Source organism: Sinocyclocheilus anshuiensis, unplaced genomic scaffold (assembly GCF_001515605.1).
Source record: "Sinocyclocheilus anshuiensis isolate Anshui unplaced genomic scaffold, SAMN03320099.WGS_v1.1 scaffold553, whole genome shotgun sequence".
NCBI classification, from domain to species: Eukaryota; Metazoa; Chordata; class Actinopteri; order Cypriniformes; family Cyprinidae; genus Sinocyclocheilus; species Sinocyclocheilus anshuiensis.
In genome coordinates, this window is record NW_015539821.1 from 2633891 (window position 1) to 2656164 (window position 22274).

General features: G+C 36.5%; 1 protein-coding gene across 3 annotated transcripts in view; it reads left to right on the top strand.

The window, feature by feature from the left end:
• Positions 1-22274, top strand: part of LOC107684097 (bifunctional heparan sulfate N-deacetylase/N-sulfotransferase 2-like) — a 66985-nt gene that overhangs the window by 38986 nt on the left and 5725 nt on the right. Inside the window, exons 2-9 of one of the 3 annotated variants that reach the window (XM_016480277.1) lie at positions 15468-16872; positions 18643-18730; positions 18825-18979; positions 19070-19255; positions 20304-20432; positions 20552-20734; positions 21640-21736; positions 22034-22157. In XM_016480277.1, the coding sequence (XP_016335763.1) occupies positions 15838-16872; positions 18643-18730; positions 18825-18979; positions 19070-19255; positions 20304-20432; positions 20552-20734; positions 21640-21736; positions 22034-22157 (1997 nt within the window). In that variant the 5' untranslated portion in view covers positions 15468-15837. Of the gene's footprint in view, positions 1-15467; positions 16873-18642; positions 18731-18824; positions 18980-19066; positions 19256-20303; positions 20433-20551; positions 20735-21639; positions 21737-22033; positions 22158-22274 lie in introns of all 3 variants that reach the window. The other 2 variants (XM_016480279.1, XM_016480278.1) reach the window with 2 other exon arrangements.

Sequence of the window (22274 nt, forward strand, 5' to 3'; positions counted from 1 at the left end):
CCACTAATGTTCTGTCAGTGGGAGAAAGCCGGCTGAACTACAGAATGCTTCGAGTCTATCAGCCTGTCATGAATATTTCAGCGTTTCATCCAATTCTAGAATGGCCTGATAGCCTTCGGGGGAGCAGTTGTCTGCTGCTCACCATGCGAATAATGAAGTCAATGAATATCGAAAGCGATGGTTACGGGAGATGTTTTTGGAGTGAAGTTAAAGTCAAAGAAGTCATTGGGAATAGAAACCATTTTGGAGTGAGCTATTCCTGGAGCAAAGCTTCAAAACAGACATTCACACTTTGGCAAATGTTCATTGACAGTTTCTGTGAAAGTTCTCAGTTAAAATGTCTCTCAAACAGTGTTATTGTTATTGTGAGTGTCGTTGGTTTCAGTCTGTTATTAAATTAATTCATGGCATTTATCTTTTGCAATATCTGAATAATACTTTAGAATATTTGTCCCAGCATAGCAGGTAATTTAGTTTGTCAGGTCTGATCTTGCACACATGATATGTCTTTATCTCACAAATTACTGAACGCTAATGAAGAGAACATTACATTCTGAAAGAGTAATTAATGAGTGCATTCCAGATGGGTCAAGCTGATACAGTATCATTTTCCATGAAGCGAAATGTCAGATTTTGCCTTAAAGACACTGAATTCATTCAGCCATGATGCTGAAGCGCTGTTCTGGGTTGTCATGGTGACAGACTTGACACTTGTTCCCATGACTCCAGTAATGTGTTAGTAACCTAGCGCCCAACCCCCATGACAGTAAAATATAGATTGTCTCCAATTGGTTAGAATTTAAGAAATCAGTCATTTCCATTTTCAAGAAGTATTCAAGCCTTTGGCGTTTGGATGGAGCTAGTCAAATAATATAAAAACTTCCCGTAGCTCAAACATTAGAGCATGGCGCTAGCAATGCCAAGATCATGGGTTTCAGGAAAATCATAAATTGAAAAAATGAGCTTGAATGCAATGTAAATCACTTTGGTTAAAAGCATCAGCCAAATGCATAAATGTAAATATTGTATCATTTCAGTCTTAATTTCTTGATCTCATGTAATATAATCAATTTTGTAAGTCTATTTATAAATGAATATGTGAAATCTGACTAACCTTGACCAGTGTTATTTTAGAATAATTGACTTACTATTATAGTTTTATCCAAATTTTGGATTAGTTTTTATTTGTATATTTTCTGCTTTAATTTTAGGGAAAGTTTTAGTATATATATATATATTACACACACATTACTTTTTATTTATTTTTTAAACTATATGCAAATGAGAATTGTTGCCTTAGAAAGTAGTTTTTTTGAGTTCATTTGAAATGTATTTCAAGTAACAAATATTTTTTTATGGTTTTCATTTTAGTTTTAGTTTAAAAACCCTTAGACCATAATGAATCAGTCACTAGTTGTGCATTAGAGGAAGAAAAAAGTGTTTGCTAAGGTATTTTTAGTGTTTTAGCACATTTCTACGCTGTTGCTAAGTTATTCTGGATGGTTGCTAGGGTGTTGCTACTGTAGGTAGTTACTTATTGGCCTAAAAGAGTCCATTCTCAGTTCTTTGTGATGCTTTGGTCCCCAGATGTGGCTTGGGTTCTGTCAAAAAAGGTGTTTAAAAAAATAATTGCACAAATCCCTGAGCTGAAGTTTGAGTAATAATACTTTTAAGAGTCTTTTATGCCAAAAATGTCACATTATGATATTATCCATAATGTTGAAACATCCTCTTTTGGAAAGCCCCTCCTGTAGAAGTGGGCCAAAGGCAGAGCGAGAGATCCACCGTACATTCATGCCATGTTTGGGCAGGAACTGGACAGGAGTGGGAGGACAGATTTATGCGGCCTTTTACACAGTACTCTGTGCTTTTGTTAATAAACACCCTCGGAACACTGGTGATTGTCAGAAAGGAGGACAGAGGTGGGGAGTATTTTGCTGTTTTGTTCCAGGGGGAAGATGCAGTTTTGTCAACAGACTTCACTAGTACTATGTTCATTCAGAAAGGCAGAGTATTACTAATACATTCATTTTGTGGGTGGATGGTACATGCAAATTTAGTTACAAAACAAGGCTAGCAACATTCATTCATTACTTTTTTTAATCAACTTAATGTATCCTTCTAAAAGTAAAAGTATTAATTTCTTTCAAAAATGTTTAAATAAATATGCATTTGCATTGTGTTGCTACTTCAACAGTATTATACTTATTTTTTGGCAAACTCTGAGAACAGAGGAGAGAGATTTTTTTTTAGTTTAGTTTTTACAGATAAAAAGCAGCCCTTGTCCACCTTCTTTACAGGAAGCCGTTGAGATTGTCCTAACCTCTGTGCCGTCTGCTCACAGATTCAAGATGACAGCAGTGGGAAGAGTCTGCTCTTTGTTCTGTCATCTCTCATGTTTGTTTCAGGAAGTTGCCTGTGTCTTTTGTCATCCGGCGTTCGGATATGGGTATACAGAGGTGCTGAGGATGATATTTGTCAGAGGACTAATGTGAAAATGAAAGTGGGCACACAAGGTCTCTGAGGGAGTGCATGTGTTGGTGCAAACAAGTTTTGGCATTAGATTGCTACAGTGCTTGCATGCAACACTATGGAAATTCCTTGTGCATCTTTTAAAATATTTTTTCTCTGCTGTTTAATTTTTTTGTACTATGTAATGTATATATATATATTTTTTTTTTTACATTTAATTAAATGTTCGGCATTCAAAAGTAACTGGCAGCAATGATGTTATTGTAATATTTGCATATTGTATTGAGATCATAAAAGCACATTTGTCAGAAAACAAGAATCATACATAGAGTATTAACAATATTGCATATTCAAAGCAGCATTTTCAGTTGTTTTAAAACATAAGCTTACCTAAAACTTTAACACTATTTTTTGCTGCCTTGCAAGCACTGCTGTTTGCTTGAGTAAATGCAAATCTAGTTACTTCAATTCATGTGGCACTGACCATGAGCGGTAAAACAGTTTGTTCCCAGAGCATGCATGCATACAAGCACATATTACAGCAGTAAGCCACTTGAGGCAGTTTATTACAGTGACTTTCCCAGGGTAAAGGGATGTTACCTCTCTTAAAACCCTATTTTAAATGTGGTAAAATCACTGTTATAAAATCCTCTAGTTGCTTTTTTCAAGAAAAAAAAAATATGACTATGACGCCAGAGTTTAATAGATAATAGAATATGAACAGTAGACTGCAGAATGCATTAATATAAATTCAGTTGATGTCAGTATGAAATAAACTCAACCACTGAGATTGTAAAGCAAGAACCATTTTATAATGTGCATGATTTATACACAAATATGAACAAAGCATGATTTGCTTTTTGATTCCATTAATCACAGTTATTGTTCCTCTGTACCCTGTGGTCAGAGATTTTTCCTCTGTATCTGAAGAGGTGGAATTAAATGGTAGCTTGAGTTCATTAAAGAAGCTCTTTTGGTCATTGCCTGTGAGTGGAAGAACACCTTTGGTATCATATCCTTATCCTTTGTCCATGCATTTTAATTGACAGCTTCTGGCTGTAGTCCTATTCCACCACGGCAGGAGTCTTCCGCCCATCCTCACTCTGCCACATTGTTTCACAGGGATGTAATTAAAGCTTCTCCTTTAAGTTAATCTCATCTGTCTCTTATATCACAAAGAGGGTTTTTTTAAGTGTTTTTAAAATGCTGGATATGAAATTCCTGCAACTTCCAGCAGACAGCATGGCACGATGTCATAAATATGTTCAGAATGGCCAGACTTTGCAGGCAGATACTACCGAGCAGATCTCCTTGCAAGGTTGGCTGTTAAAAAATACCCATAAGTCTGATGATTTTGGTGAGTTTGTCTATTATTTATATACAAGCTTGTCAAATTTCAGATAAGTTTCACCATTGGGTAAACAACTCTGTATTATGGAGCTGCTTATTTCAGAAGCAATGCTTATATTTTCTATGCAATATGTTCGTTGGAATACTGTTGCAGTTGATCATGAAGCTGAGATTTTGAGTTTTTCCTGAACTTAGCCCTGGGTTACAATCTTCCAATTTTGGTAACTGGAATTTGTTTTTGTACATTTTTAAGTGACTTAAAAACAGCCACAAGCAGTTATTAAAAGGACCCGTTCACCTTCTTCAAACTGTATTCGTCCAATCAGTGTTTCTGACCTCATAAATATGCGAGTAAGAATATTAAACTGGGGTTTACAAATAGGGATGTAACGGTATGAAAATTTCTTATCTCGGTTATAGTGACCAACATTATCACGGTTATCAGTATTATCACGGTATTGTTAAAATGTGCTGGAGATGTTAAAAAAGTACCGACACATAAATCACTTCACCAAGTTTTATATTTAAAAATCAACAAACAACAAATAAAATGACGTTTTGTTTTGCATAATCACTAAAACAAGAACATTACCAGTGATGTTCAGATTTTAAATGACAACTTGACTGACAACAGTTTAATAGCATGTTGAAATATCTAATGTAAATGTTCAAATAAAGCTTTGAAAAAGTTTCATAAAAAGGTAAACCTCACATTTCAGCCTTTAAATAAAGAAAAGATATAAGTCAAAATGATAATTGATTCATTAATGATTATATGTATTATATCTGCTCCATAAAGAATTCTAGATAACTTATCTGAATTGTTCAAATGTGTAGAATCCACACTGTTTTCTTAGCACTCTTTTAATACCTCCCAGCTTTTTCGCCCTGTTTTCACTCAAAACGAAACTACTCTGCGTGCTGTGCGCACGTGAAACTGTTACTTAAAACTGTGCTTTATGCTGGATAGAATTTATTTATTGCAAGTTGTTCAAATCACAGTAATCTAATATGGTTTTAATGATAATTAAAAGATGAAACGGTAATACTAACCGTGGGGAATTTTATCATGATTTATCGTCAAACCGGTAATCGTTACATCCCTATTTACAAATGCACAGTCTGAAATCTTGAAACCTGAATATCTAGGATTAATTACTAACCCAGGGGAAAATGTGAACAGTGTGAAACAAGATAACTCATGGATTATGTTTATGCATTACATTTTTAGCATTTATTTAGAGGCAGACAGTGAGTTTGAACCTGTGAGTCTGAGCCAACAGCTCTTACAGTAAACATTACCATTCAAAAGTTTGGGGTCAGTGAGATTTTTATTTTTTTTTATGTTTTTGAAAGTCTCTTATGCTTACCAAGGCTGTATTTACTTAATCAAAGCTACAGTAAAAAGAGTTACGTTGTGAAATATTATTACAATTTAAGATAACTCTTTTCTGTTTTTCTGTTTTAAAATGTAATTTATTCCTGTGATGCAAAGCTGAATTTTCAGCAGCCATTACTCCAGTCTTCAGTGCCACATGATCCTTCAGAAATCTTTCTAATAAGCTGAATTTCTGCTTAAGAAACATTTCTTATCAATGTTGAAAACAGCTGTGCTGCCTAATAGTCTTGTGGAAAGAGTGTTACATTTTTTACAGGATTCTTTGATGAATCGAAAGTTTATTTTTTTTAACATTTAACATTTATTTGACAGTTAACATTTATTTGAAAAATAAATCTTTTGTAACATGAATGTCTTTACTGTCACTTTTGGTTTAATGTATCCTTGCTGGATGAAAGTTTTTTTTAATTTTATTTTTTAGATATTTCTTTAAAAAAAATTGAATCTTATTGACCCAAAACTTTTAACAGTAGTGGACATCCTGAATAAGTGCACTATTTCCAAACCACAGCTACAGCAGGATAACACTTTCAATTGTGAAAAGCCCATTTTAGTCAATTACTGTCCTGAATGATCTGCATTTCCCAGCCGTGTAACCCATGATAGACTCTCCGACCCTTAGATAAGCTCCAGTATCTGTCTGGCCTGAGCAATTCACTCGTAGAATGCAAGAAAAACCCACACTCTCGCCTTTCCTTTGTCTCTTTGTCTTTAAAGCAAATCAATTTCCCTTAACAGAGGCCTTGAGCGGCAGAGAAAATCACCAATGATCTTCCTATATAATCCAGCCTTTTTTGGGAAAAAAGTGAAGTGAAATTCTCAGAACGAGGTTTAACATGGTTGCCATTAAAAGCCTTTGTAGAAGATTGATGTCTTGCTGTTGTTGGTGTGTGTGTTTATTTGCAGTCTTTTGCACTTTTATTTAAAGTGCATTCAAAGGGACGAGGAGACAGTGCTCGCCACCCCTAAAGGTTTAATCACAGATAACATTTGAATTTGAATGGCTGGTGAGAGGATATCATTTCCTCTTCTCAGAGGTTCAGCTCTTAGCTTTGGGCTCTTAGAGGTGGTTCATGGATTTTGTTGGAAGAGAGTCTCTGAACAGTTGCACTTTCAGCGCATTTTATGTCTTTGTGCTCAAGGCTGCTCACATTGCCACTAACACTTGACATTTTGAATGTAAACCAGTTCCTGTGAAAACACTTCAGATCCGATCAAAAAAAAAAAAACATCAGCTTGTCCAAGTGTGTGTGCGAAGATTTACACGTCACATACTCAAATGTTGGCATAGACTGTCATGTTAATGTTAATGTTTTTGATATATGTGACAGCCGATTATTTTGAAACTTGTTGAGCAGTTGTCTCCTGAAGATGTGTTCATTGTTTGATTACAGCTGAAGTAGTGTGCAAATTATACAGACTTTTAGGGATGTTACGTTTTTTTTTTTAAAAGCTCAACCAAGCTATCTTTTATCAGCTATACAGATAAAAGTGTGTGTGTGTATATATATATATATATATATATATATATATATATATATATATATATATATAGTATATATATATATATGTGTGTGTGTGTGTGTGTGTGTGTTCAGTGTAATAGGTATATTTATTGAAAAAACTTCAGCGTAACAACTATATTTATTGAAGAATTAAACTACATACTTATTCTGACCTGTGGTTATTAAAATATATAAAAGAAAAGGTGATCATACAAAATTATATTATATTTTAAATGATTAAAAACTACTTGCTGAAAAATGGGTAAAACCTAGTGGTTTGAAGGATAGTGGCAAAAATTGGTAAATATTTAAAATGACAGTTATTTAGTATTTTGAGGCTGCATTGTGATCTATAAATAGAGTCTTTTAATGTTATCTAATAATGATTGTTGTTATAAATATGCCTGACAAGATTTGATGACAATCTTCTGTATAATTTGCTCAGAAATAATAAATAATAAAATTAAACAGGACACATTCTAATGTAAAAAAAAAAAAAATGTTTCCCCCTTTTAGTCTTTGACCAATATTATGGAGATTCTCATTTAAGAGAGCATCTGATTGGACAAAAAAAAAAAAAGTGTAGTACAGGATGAGTCATCAACATTTTTGGTCCATTGTCTCAGAAGAGAGACCATAAATTTAAAATGCATAACTACATGGGGACTAAAACACTAACTCCACCTGTTTCCATGGTTACCACTTAAGGCAAACACAATGTCTAGTGTCCACCAATGTCTTTCTGACTAATCTTGTAAAACTAAATTGACTAATTTGTGGCTACCAAAACTTTTGGCAACCATGTTGACACATACCTATATTTTAAAAGAATATGAATAAGAGTCCCTCCAGCCTTCTGTTTTGACTTTCTTTTTTGGGGGATGGTGGTAAAGCCTTAATTAAGGGGGATCAAATATTAATCCCCCCTCATAATTCGTACCCTGTAGAGATTTACAAGTAGCTGTAAATCTTTGATTTACAATGCAAATTTGCTAGCGGCCCATCTGCGCTTTATCTTTTTTAATATGTCTGTTGCCATAGAGGATTTATTAACTCTGTACTTTAATTTCCTTTTTTCCCCTTTCAACAAGTTTGTCCAGCTTCTTTTGTTCCTTCAGCACAGTCTTTGTGGCATTTGACTGCAGAAAATGACTTTTGTATTAGCATTTGCTCTCATCATGTGACATTCATAAATTCATCATTGAAAATGTCATCAGACACTTGCTCTGACATCATGCAAGACAAAAAAAAAACAATTATCCTATTTAATTCTATTTAAACCCTTCATTTAGATTGTTATTTATGACAAATATCATGCATTGCGACTAGCATAGTATTTCATATTTGATTAACAGACTGGTATCAGCATAGGATTTTTTCACGCATTTAACCATGAGATATTATCTAATCTCAGACATACATGCACATACAGAGCTGCTAATCTGGTTCTACTGTAGAATCATGTTAAATGTGATTTCTTATTTCCCCCTCATTATCTGTCTTCACTCTAGTTCTTTTCCAGAACCTTGAGCTGTCTCGATACCTAGCGCTTGCTGTACATAGGCAGCATCTTAACCATGACGGAACCTGATATAATTGGCTGATTTAAAACACCCTGCATATGCAGCAACTCTCTTAAGTCACACATAGCTCAAATAACACCACTCTAGTAAAGAGCATGCAAGATTCATTCAACCCTTGACAGTTGATTCCCAGAGTTTGAAAATGCTTCTGACATTACAGTACACAATCAGGCAACTTTTTCAATGTAGGTAACAGGCATATTCTGCTTATGCTATCTCTAGTGATTCTGTAAGCACAAAATACATATAATACATAGACATTATGGGTGAAATAGTGCAGTTTAGTAATTTTTGTGAACGATTCATGCAATAATGTATTTTTGCCAGAAGAAGGTATCTTAGAAAATATAATAATTAGAAAATATGCAGCCTACCAGTGTTGTTAACTAAAACTAAAACTATTAAAAAATATAGATGAAATATATATATTTTTTAATATAAATGAAATATTCATATTTAATGTTTTCATTTGTAATTTAAAATTACTAACTGAAATAAAACCACGACTAAACTGAAATAAAACTTAAACTGAAATAAAAAAATATTTAGAAATATTAAAAACCAATAGTAACAATCTATTATGTTTTATTTATATTATTAATTCATATTAATTTTGTACAATAATAAAATTACAAAAAATTGATTACAATAAAAATGAAACAAAAAATATAAAAAATACAAAATAATTCAAAATATTAATAAAAACTATTTAAAAAAAATACTAAAATAACATGGATGCCTACTTTAAAATGTCTTGTTAGGTAGCTCACTAAGTTTTGGATCATAGCTTTTCTCTTTTCACATTCTCTTTCCCTCTTCTTCTCTTTCTCTCTAAATCATTAAGCTTGATTATATATGAATTGATTGACTTCTGATTTTCCAACAACTCCCCCTTGCTGTGAGCTGGACACATTGTGTTATAAATCAGAAAACTCAAGCCATTCTAGCTAATAGAATATCCTAACTCCGACTCAGCTATAAAAGGATTACAGTTCTTCATCTGTCCCCTCCCAAGAGCCCGATCCGAACCGCTGAGAGGCCGTTAGCATTCAACCTCCGAGAAATCCAACTCTTAATACAATATCCCAGAGATGGAGGGCGCAGACGAGGGGCGGAGTGATTGATCCATCACCATGGAGATTTTGTAAAGGAGGAAGCAAAGCTAAAAGCAAAGCAAGAAGATTGAAATTGATTTTAGTTCTTAATGCTGCACTGAGCTTGATTTATATTCCTCTGATGGAATGTTTACCTGCTACGCTTGTCTTTTGTTTGTCTGCATTAATGTGTTTATGAGGGACTGTTGAGAGGAGGGGAGAGATACTGTCAGTTGCTCCGTCTGAATGGGGGCTGACAGCTCTAATAGCTGTTTGTGTTTCAGTGTCTGTCTGAGGGAGTGTTCTCCAAAATGGATTTGACAGCCGTTAAAGGTGTGCACACCACTCTGGTCAACTTTTATTTGACTGACAGCTGTTTTGGGACGGGGAGGTAGACATGGGTGGGGTGAATCCTTGACTGCTGTGTAGGTTGGTTCCACAAAAATATCTGTGACCTTGTGGCTACGTATCCACCGCAGGCTTGTTCTGGCACAGGCAGCTACTGAAAGACCCCGGGGAAGATGCCCTCTATCATGCCTGAGCTAGTATTGATTTGGATGCAATATCTTGTGCAAATATGAAATGGTGTTCTATTCCCTGCACAGTTAGACAGGACGAGATGTATTCGGGAATCTGGCCATGTGGAAACTGAAGTCTTCCTGAGCATGATGTGCTGTGTGATTGCGTCCATTAAGGATGTTGAAATACACTTATTTTGTTCAATACTAAATTAAAAACATGTAAGAATACCAGGTTTTCTATGGTATTGATAAAAGAGGCACATTCGGCATTCAAGCAGTCAAGTCATTCCGGTTTTGAAAACATGCAGTCAAACCAGCTGTGGCGAAAATATTGCTATGTTTGGTAATTTCCTGGAAGAAAGATCTCCAGGAAGAAGATTTATTGGAAAGATAGTCTAATAAATGCATGTGTGAATGTCTAAAGTATGTATGTTTTTTTTAATTCTCAACAAGGCTGCATTTATTTGTTTAAATATACAGTAAAATGTAATACTGTGAAATATTATTACAATTTAAAACAACTGTTTTCTATTTTAATTTATTTTAAAGTATCATGTATTCCTGTGATGCAAAGCTGATTGCTCCAGTCTTCAGTGTCACATGATCCTTCAGAAATCATTCTGATATGCTGATTTGCTGCTCAGGAAACATGTCTTCTTATTATTGAAAAAAACATTGTGCTGCTTAATATTTTTGTGGAAACAGTGATACATTTTTTTCAAGATTCTTTGATAAATATAAAGTTCAAAAGAACTGCATTTATTTGAAATATACTGTATATATCTTGTAGCATTATACATGTCTTTACTGTTTACTTTAGTTCAATTTAATGCATTCTTGCTGAATAGAAAAAAAAATCTTTAAAAAAAATTGCACTGACCCCAAACTTTTGAACGGTAGTGTGTATACTTTTTTATGTGTATTTATTTATTGAAATTCAAGAGATTTCTAGTGAGTTTCATATATTAGTTCATATATTAGCCCCTGTTCATAATCATATAGTGATACCATAATTTCATTGACTTTAATTTATAGCGTTCAATAAAGTATTAGTTTTTGCTGTGGTATTAAAATTGGTATCAAAAAATCGTGAAATTTCACTGCTATAGGTATCCACAACAAACTTCCCACCAAAAATTCCCATCTCAAAATTGCCATTGTTAATTTAAGTAACTGAGGTTGTTTGTTATGCTTGTATTTTTCAGATGTCTAAGTTTGGTTTTACTTCACAGTGTCCTAAAGAGCCTGGTAAATGAGCGCAGGGCAAGCAGAGCACCATTCCATTGTTATGTTAAAAGTGGTACAACTACAAATACAGCTTTGATGGACCATGTTCTTTCTTGAAAAACTCAAACATGCACACTGTTTTTTTTTCTACATCCCTCCTTTTACTTCCACTCTTTCACCATCATTTATTTTCACCTTCTCTCAGCTCTCTACAGCTCATCGTTTCAAAAAGAAATCATGTTGAGAGTGTGTATGTGTGTGTATTGCTGGAATAAGCATTAGCTTGGGCCCAGATGAAAACACACTCTTGACAGGTGATTGGTGAATATCGACTCTTGAGGTGCTGGCAGATGTTTTTTTACGTAGCCGTCAGATTACTGTGTGTGTGTGAAGAAAATCTGACTGAGCCTGATCGACTCCTGCAAAAGCCAGGTTAATGTCAACATCAAATGGCATTCATAGCCCATATTTCAGGGTGAAACCGGATATTCAAAAAGAAAAAATGTACTTCAAATACATTTTCCACTTTATTTACCCACATCTCTCTCTTTCATTCACACTTACACTCTCATTCCATCTGTTTGGCACTTTTATCTTCTGTGAATACATACTGCTATTTCCCATAAACACCTCAGAGTTGTTTAATAGAGATGTTTTACTGTAGATTACCTAATTCTAATTCTAACATCGAATCTCTTACTAAATCTTTTCCTTTCTCACACTTTTGGAAGTCTTGTGATGAATAACCTAACTAATGGAGACCTATTTAACTGTAATATTCCACTGTTAAATATTTATCAATGGTTAATGAGAGCAGTTATCTCGGCTTTTTAGAAGATACAGAGATGGAAGATTAAACTTTATCCTTGTTCTGTAACACTTGCCATCTGGTCTTTTTTTCCTGCTCTTGTCCGTCATACATGCTTAACAACAACAGTGGGTTTTTTCCCCATATAAAATGTGCTGCAATGCATCCTTCTGATTCAACGGACCCATTTTTTCTAAATGGATGTTTGTGTTTTTATTTAGGGTCTAGGAAGTCTGGAGCCAGCAGAAGCTCTTTGAAATGGCTTTTTATCTCTTTCAGTGTGTAGACTATTGTGTGCCTCCAGTTAATGCATTTAGTTGGACTTGGATTATTGGTTAGCACAAGAAACAGTACATTTAGCTATGGTTCTCACATGTGCAATCTGACTTGCAGCATTTTGTAGTCTTTGTTTTACCCATCTTCCTTCATATTTTTTTTCCTCTCTATGTTATGAATAAAAATGGAAAAAACAGAATAACAAATTCTGCATGTAGATGCACATTATACACAATATAAAATATTTTTATACAAAATTATAGATATATTTTTATTTTAAAAGACAGTACATCATATTTTTTACAATGGTTTTAGTGGAGGCATAGCACTAAATTTAACTGAATATGAATAAATATTTGAATAAAAGATAAATGTGAATAAAAATGAATAAAGAATAAAAATATTGTAGACTAATCTAAGAGTAATGTATTTTAATTATTTTAAAATATTTAATTATTTTTATATACACACAATATTTAATACAATATATTTATATTTAATAAATTTACATCCTTTTTTAGTGTAGGCATTTTGCAAAATTCAATTAGCTTACATTTATTATGTAAGAGTATGTCGTATGTAATTTTATTATAGCAAAATGCCTTATAGCCTTTCCTTAGCTCAAACCATGGAGGATGGTATTAGCAATGCCAAGGTCATCATTTTAATAAATGTAATTTTAGAAAGCAAGAACTGCTAAATGTACCTTGAATGTAATGTAAATCACTTTATGCATAAATGCATAAAAGTAAATGCAAAAAATATCCACAGTATAGTCTAGCCTGTAACCTTATTTCTAGTATGCCTCAAGCTTTTATGAATGGCTTTTCTTCATCAGTTAAGTGATTTGTACCATTAATACTCAGACACAATTGTATGATTCAAAGCTCTAGTGGCTCCTGCTGAATTAATTGTCCTTATGTTACCTGGAGATCAATTATCAGCCAGAGGGCATGTGACACTTTGTCTTTATATAAAGCCATTAAGACATTCCTCAGAGCCATTTGCTTCCAGCAGTCATAAAGAACAGTGTCCCATAGAGCTGTTCTCCTGTTGGCCAGACACACTGGCAGAGCAGAAACCCTATTGGTCAGAATAATGGTTTCATAGAGGAAAGAAAAAAACGAAAGTCAACACTTAAGTCAAACGGAATATGTGCCGAATCTTTCAAAGTGTTTCCGAGTGCTGAGGGAAGAGAGCACGCTAAGGACTCTTGTAGAATGTCATCTGCTTATGCGTGTCGTGACGCTGGCGGGCCTCAGGCACCCCTTGGGCTGAACTGATTCTGCCCTTCTGCGTTAGACTCTGTGGAGCTGCTCTACAAAGCTCTCGCTCCACACTGTGGTCACAGACTGCACTGCTTCGGTTCAAATCATCTCGAAAAGCCTCTTTGACTAGACTAGTAAAGAAACATCCTCAAAGGTACACCAGCATTGCGGTGCATTTTATTGCTGTCGTGTTCAGCTAAATTCTGTATCAAAGTTATTCTTGGCAACTGGAAAGATCTATTTACATGCTATAATGTAATATAAAACTGCTAAGTCAGCTTATGTTTTATCTTTGAAATTCTTCATGCTCAGCCATTCTGCTTTTCTTTTTTTCCCCCAGAGATTAATCATTTAAACTGGATCTCTGGTGCAGAAACAGCTTCACGTCCAAAGCTTGCTCTGCACTTTTTAAGTAATAAAGGCATCGAGTTTGAATTTTAAGCCATTATTTAACGGAAGCTTAATGCAGTGTGTCAAACTTAATGATTTTTCCCTGTTCCCTTTGAATACAGGCAATCTAAAATTACTTTTCATGTTTTTAGCTTATTCGAATGAAGGTAATGCTAGCAAAGGCTAACATTGCTGAGTTAAAGGAGATAATAGCAGTGGCAGAGTGACTTGTTTGAGTTGTTGCTTGGCCTACTTAGCTAGAACTCCCATTTCTCATGGTGTCAGGTTTCTCTACAGTATCTACAGGTGCATGATGGATCGACCAAATGTAATCACATGATATTGAGGATGCCACTTAGCTTATGGTAAACAGGCCATGTTCCATACTGACATTTCATACTTGACGCCTCTTCCTTTGTATACATGTACACTAGCACTCTCACACATTTCCAGTTACACCTGAAAGCCTATATCGGGGGAGCATGATTAAGGGATGGCATGGGGTGGAGTTATTTTGGGATCCCTGGGAAAAGGTCTCATGTAGACGGTAAGGGAGATTTGATGATGGGTACATTGAGTGGTAATGAGGCAGGCGAGTGTTTTTGTGTGTACGTGTATGAGTGTGTGTTTATGTGTGTCATCTAATGGAAAAATCAGAAGATGGCTTGTCTACATTACTCTCTCTGTGGAGATACTGTGTGGCCCCTTCTTGTCTGTGTTGGCCCCTGGGATGGGGAGAGGCTGGAGTTTCGACCCAGAGTTTCAGAGGTTAGGAGAGTGCATGGTACAGTTCAGATAGCAACACGACTCCATTCTGAAATTCGCACGTTTATTTTGTGACTCTTTATGTCAGTGTTTATGTACTGGGTGGATTACCCTTTTATGCTGTCCTCATGAGTGTATACCTAGAGCTTATCCAGAGTCTAGATGTTGTAAAAATGTCTCGTCTTAATATCATTAAAGGATTAGTTTACCCAAAAAATATTTTTGTCATCAATGAGTGTGTTACATACATATCTTAACCTTATAATGCCTAATAATCTGACAGCTTGTAAGGTTGTACACCAATTTCGCTATGCATGTAGACTCCTAAACTAGTCTGATGTGTTTCGGTCTTTTTCGGTGCATTGTCTAGTTTTTTAAATAAGTGGATTGTTTATGGTTCTGAGCATATTCTTCTGCATGTAAACTTTTTTGTTCATTCCAAATGTTGTTTTTAAGCAGCATGACTTTCTTCCATGGAACACAAACAGAGAAATTTCGAATAATGTATTGTTTTCTCTTTTCCCATACAATTACAATCAATGGGGACTGGAGCATCATGGTGCTTTTTTTCTTGTTTTAAAGCTGTAAAACTTCAGTTCTCATTCATTGTAATTGAATGTAAAACTCTGACTGGCCAAAATCTGGCTCTGATTTTTGGCAACTAACGTCGACTTCTCCAGACTGCAAGTTGTGCGAAAATCTGGGCAAAAGTTGCGCAGTGTATTCCAGTCTTATGGTATACAGACTTAATTCTGATCCTTGTAACCTTGTCATTTTTTGTTTTTCCCCCATCTTTGTTTCTCTTTCAGGATGGACAGGACGGGTTTCTCTCATGCCTTGTTTGTTCAAGCAGATACATGAAGCGCCAGAAGGTTTTAAGCCAAAGCAACAACACTTTAAAGAACAAACAAATGAGCTGTCTTTTCACATGATGCCTGCAGCTACCTACGCATAGGGTTGATATATGGACGAGAGGAGTACGATACAAAAAGAGAGACACCGGAGCGGCGATTCCGTCGCAGGCTATGCGGGCCATGGTGACCTAGAGTCAATAGTTGTTTCCTGGCAGGACAACTTCATTCCAGTTAATCCCTGCTTGTTCTCTTTGTCTTCTACCTCCCTACCAGAGTGAGGTGCCACCCTCTCTCTGTTCCTGCCACCCACTTGGCCAAGATAGCTATGGCTGGATTTAGGAAGTTGGCACGAGTAGTCAGGCACCAAGGTCTCCACCGCCTGATCCTTGCACTCATCCTCTTCTGTCTACTCTCCATGGCCTACTTGGCTTATCACGTCAGTGCTGGACCCAAGATCAAGGAGGCCCCTGTGCCGTTACCACTGGGAGACTGTGTAGCTACATCGGTAGTTGGTGGTGGACAAAGGACTCCACTGTTCCTGCCATCACAGGTCAGTCAGCGGCGACACTCAGTGAGGACAGCAGACACCTCTCGGACGGAGCCTGTGGTGTTACTCTTTGTGGAAAGCATCTACTCCCAACTCGGACAAGAGATCGTTGCCATTTTAGAGTCAAGCCGCTTTCATTACCACACTGAAATTGCACCGGGGAAGGGGGACATGCCTCCTCTGGCTTGGCGAGGTCAAGGCAGATACACGCTCATTGTCTATGAGAATCTGCTCAAGTATGTCAACCTGGACTCATGGAACCGCCAGTTACTGGACAAATACTGCCAAGACTATGGAGTGGGAATCATTGGCTTCTATAGGGCAAATGAAAACTCCCCATCCAGCGCTCAGCTTAGAGGCTTCCCTCTGTTCTTGCGTTCAAACCTGCCACTTTGGGATTACAGAGTCAACCCTGCTGCCCCCCTACTTTACATCACCAAACCTAATGAGCTGGAACCTGGCCCTTTACCTGCAGACAACTGGACCACCTTCCTGTCCAACCACAGTACTTATGAGCCTGTGCTGTTAGCTAGCCCCAGACCAGCAGAACCCAATCAGCTCCCAACACACTCACACCAACAGAGAGCACTGCTGGCTACAGTTATGCAGGACCTAGGCCTTCACGATGGGATCCAGCGGGTGTTCTTTGGAGGTGGCTTGTCTTTTTGGCTGCACAAGCTGCTGTTCGTGGATGCCATAGGTTATTTAACTGGCAGAAGGCTCAGCCTCTCGTTGGACAGATTTTTGCTTGTGGATGTGGATGACATCTTTGTCGGGAAGGAAGGGACACGCATGAAAGTGGCAGATGTTGAGGTACGAACCTTAAAAAGTTATTGGATATACTTGCTTGCCAAAACTACCATCACTGTTGCTATTAGTCATATAAAGTGACAGGGCTGTATGATGTGGAGAAAAAAAATAGAATCACGTTTTTTGACAAAAAAATAAATCCAATACTAATGTTTTAAATGTTAAACGATAAAAAGTGAATTGAGTGGCTTGTTGTGGTGTGCTATTACTTTTATGCAAGCAGACTTAAGATTATGATTGTTTCCCCCATGGTAGCCAATGAAAAAACGATCCCTATAGACCAAAGAGTTCAGTCATTTCTAGAGATTGGAATATCATGGAGACTTGTGGGTGGCTGTTTTGACTTGAGTCAGTGTGCAACCACCTAGCAACTGCCCAGATCACCCTAGCAACAGGCAAAACCACATCGAACATCTTAGCCACCATTTACATTTTTATGAGAAAATGTAACAAAAAAAATAAAAATCTTGTTTGTTTATATGAAATCGTCAGTTTGTGGGGTTGATAGGGAATGAATCCTTCAATCAGACCTGACCCGGTTTGTCTTCCATCAAAGGTATCTTTTGTTTGAATAATCCAAACTCTTTATTCTCAGAGCTTCTCTCTGACTGCCGTCACACTCCCAGAGCTGCTCCATGACTGAATTGAAGCTAATGAATTAGCACACTTAATACGGATCAGAGAGATGCATTCTCTCTCTGCCGTTGTTTGTAGAACCATGATTATTTTGCGAGAGGGAGAGCTTGTTTGTAATGCAATGGAGCATGGTATTCTTCTTTCAGCATCTCCCTCTCTCTCTCACGCTCCCTCTCTCTCTCCCATCTCCTGAGAGTGAAAGAAGGCTCTCACTGAAGGCTAGCATGGGGCTAATTAGACTGGCTCACTTTTTAATTTGAGCAGATAAGTTCTCATAGGGGGTTCTGTGTGGCCCACCACACCAAAAGCAATGTCATGCCTGAGGTTTTGGTTTCACATTTCGCTTTCATTTTTCTCTCTTTCCCTTGCTTTTTTCCCCTGGTAAAAGCTGTTTTCATCTTTGTTCTATCCTTATTTCTTCTCTTCCCTTTATCTTCCTTGCCTTTCTTGTCTCTGCATGATCTGCCCTCTTTTACCTAGCTTTTCTCCAACCTGCATCTGTATAATATCAAAATAATATACTTGATATAACTAGGACTGCCAGTATTGCTGGTGGACTATGTGATGGTAGAAATGTGTCGAACCTGAAACTTTTATACTATGCTAAATATATTTGTGTGGCTATCAGGACCACTTTATGTTATCTAAACTTGAGGGGAAAAAACACTGAGTAATGCGAAAATAGAGGGCAAAATGGGTCCAAGTCAGGATGAGGAAGAACCTGAATATAACGTTTAGATGATTACAGTTGTTTATGTTGCATCTGCCACATTAATAGAGAATTGAAATGATGTGCGGTCACAGCTTTGAATGTGACTCATCCAGTCAGAGTTTAATACTTATCCAAAATAGGTTTTAATGCATAGTAGTAGTAGTATATATATATATATATATATATATATATATACAATAGTCTGTTAAATTCCAAATCCAAAAATTTGTTAAATTCAAAAATAACTGTTTTTCTAAGATATCATCACTGACTCATATTGTGATATTCATTCCACCCATCCTTAGTTGTAACCTACAGTAGCTTCATATACCCCAAAATAATGATGCTCATCTTCTATGTTATTTAGACAATATATGATTAAGTATGTTTGAGCCAGTTGAAATGTTTTTTCCCCTCCTCACTAGGCGCTGCTTCACACACAAAATAAACTCCGTTCTCTGGTACCTAATTTCACCTTCAACCTGGGATTCTCTGGCAAGTTTTTTCATACAGGTATGATGGAGTTGATGTTGTGTGAGTTATACAGATAAAACTCTCTCCACCTCCACACGCTCATTCATTGTCTCTTTCTGCTCTTGTTCTTCAGGCACAGATGAGGAAGATAAGGGTGATGACACGCTGCTCAGACACCGGCAGGAGTTCTGGTGGTTCCCGCACATGTGGAGTCACATGCAGCCTCATCTCTTCCACAACGTCAGCGTACTCGCAGAACAGATGAGACTTAATAGACAGTTTGCATTGGTCAGAATCTGCGCTGATGCATGCCAAATAATGTCGTTGAATTTTTTATTCTGAATGGTTTGCATGGCTATACATAAATGTCTCTTTCAGGAGCATGGGATCCCCACAGACATGGGTTACGCTGTAGCCCCCCATCACTCAGGTGTGTACCCTGTGCACAGTCAGCTTTATGAGGCCTGGAAGAGCATATGGGTCATCAAGGTAACCAGCACAGAAGAGTATCCTCATCTCAGGCCTGCACGCTACCGCAGGGGCTTCATTCACAACGGCATACAGGTGAGAACTGAAGTTCAGCTATCTCTCGTGGGGCAGTTACAAAGATGTTTGTGTGCTAGACTGAATGCAACAGAATGCAGCAGGCACAGAATGTGTTTTTAAAAGTGCTATTGTTAAATGCGCAAACAAATAAATAAATAACAACTGCGATGCAACGGATAAAGACATCCATCTGAATGTATGTGGCTCAGCAGAGGTGCTTTTAAAGGAGATTAATTTAAAGACGTGTGTAATGATTGCTGTTTAACAGCGAATGCATGCAGCATGCTGTCAACAATGGCAGGTATTAATGTGTCAATTATAAACTGTAACAGTTCTGTCTTTTGGGTATGCTGACACCTTTATTCAGAGCAGATGGGCTTGGTATCTTTCCTTGCAGTGGAATATCTTTTTAAAAATAGTGGTATCACTTTACATTAACATTTCATTTAATCAAAATTAGTTAATTCATTAAGTATCATAGACTTTTACAGCATTTCTTAAAAAAGATCAATGGTCAAATGTTTGGAATAATAAAAATTTCTTAATTTTTTCTTAATCTAATGTTCAGCAAGACTGAATTTATTTGATAAAAAAAATACAGTAATATTTTGAAATATTATTGGAATTGCAACATTTCTATTTTAATATATTTTAAAATTTATTTAAAATGCATTCATATGATGGCAAAGCTGTATTTTCAGCAGCCATTACTCCTGCTGTGTCACATGATCCTTCAGAAATCATAGTAATATATGATGATAGCTTCTCAATTATTATTGGGGCTCAATTACTAATAATGGTTTTATTATTATCAACATTGAAGTTTTTGTTGCCTAATATTTTTGTGGAAACCATCCACATCCATTGTGCGGTCGCGTCCCGGTTCACAGCGGGGCCCGGTGCGACCGCACAAGTTGCACCCCCCTAAGGACGGCCCTGATGATACCATTGCATTAACTAATTTGAACAAATCAAGCCTTATTGTAAAGTTAACATTTTCCATCAAATATTCTGAATATAAGAAAATAAATCCCAAGATTGCTCTCATTTCTGTTTTGTGTATCAGGTTCTCCCTCGGCAGACTTGTGGGCTTTTCACACATACCATCTTCTATAAAGATTATCCAGGAGGCCCTCAGGAGCTGGACAAGAGCATCCGTGGAGGAGAGCTGTTTCTTACAGTGCTGCTCAATCCGGTTAGTGTCACACCCACAAAGACACACTAGCCCAAATATAGCCAACACCTAAAATAATGGTGTAATATGACAAACATTGTCTTGTTGACCTATTTGTCCCTGTCCTCTCCCATGGCTAGGTTAGTATATTCATGACTCACCTGTCAAACTACGGCAACGACCGGCTGGGCCTGTACACCTTTGAGTCACTGGTGAGGTTTGTACAGTGTTGGACTCACCTGCGCCTGCAGACGCTGCCTCCCATCCGCCTCGCTCAAAAATACTTCCAGATTTTTCCTGATGAGAGAGACCCCTTGTGGCAGGTTTGTGCAATTACATTTTCATGGTTATTACTGGGTGAATCTCACAGAGGCTGCCAAAGACATCATATTTTGCCCCAACATCAATCATCAATAATAAAGTGACATTATTTTAAATATTATAATAAAATGTAATTCTAAATTATTTTGCATGTCATTACAACCAACATGGTTCTAAAAATAGGCTTATTTGTTTTTTTGAAAATTATTTTTATGAAATTATTATTCAAAATTATTCAATATTATTCTCATCAGGGAATATTTTATTTTTTTTATTTAGTACTGACCTGAATAAGGTATTTCACATAAAAGACTTTTACATATAGTCCACAAGAGAAAATAATAGTTGAATTTATAAAAATGACCCCCTTCAAAAGTTTACATATGCTTGATTCTTAATACTGTGTTGTTTCCTGGATGATCCACAGCTGTTTTTTTTGTTTTGTTTTGTGATAGTTGTTCATGAGTTCCCAAAGAATTTGTGGGACCTGAAGGATTTTTCTGAAGAACAGCAAGCAGTTTAACTGTTCAGGACAAACAAGGGACTCATAAACAACTATCATAAAACAAACAAACAAACAAAAACGGCTGTGGATCATCCAGGTAACAACACGGTATTAAGAATCAAGTGTATGTACACTTTTGAACGGGGTCATATCTATAGGGTCATATCTATATGTAAACATATTTTATGTGCAATATCTTAATTCTTTGTTTTATTTGAAATTAATTTGCAAACACAAATTTTGACAAACTCTCTGCAGTACCTGTGGATCCCCTGTTAAAATTTAAAATGAATGTTTTCATGTTTAGGTAATGAACAGGAAAATTTGTTACAAGTGATTTATGTTAGTCTCATATTCATTTATGCTCACATTATACTTACAAATACTCCCCCTGATAAACAGAACCCGTGTCATGACAAGAGACACAAAGACATCTGGTCCAAAGAGAAGACCTGTGACAGACTGCCCAAGTTTCTGGTGATTGGCCCTCAAAAGACTGGTAACACAAAACCTCTAAATATGATTGTTTATTTATTTAGTTTTTAAGTTAGATGTGCATTGTGCTTTGAACATAAATGTGAAGTTGTTTGCAGTAACAGAAGCATCTACCCATGTTGTTTGTCAGTCATTGAAACCATACGAGACTAATATACAATTTAATAATAAGCCAGGCTTTATGATGTAGAACACTTCATTCTACATATACGTAAGTCACAGAACAGAGAACATTTCCAAGAAATGTGATTAATATTTGATGAAAGCAGCTTTATGCGGTGGTGTCATGCTCTTTCTGCAGGAACTACTGCGCTGCACTCGTTTCTTGCCCTTCATCCTGCAATTACCAGCAGCTTCCCTAGCCCCGTCTCCTTTGAGGAGGTGCAGTTCTTCAGCGGACCAAACTACCAGCGTGGCATTGACTGGTAACCATGGAAACCCCATCCATACCTCATTTTCTTTGTTCTTCATTTTCAAATCAGATACCAATTTTTAAAAAGCCTCACTCACTGGCAGAAATCATTTTTGGATCATGCTAAATG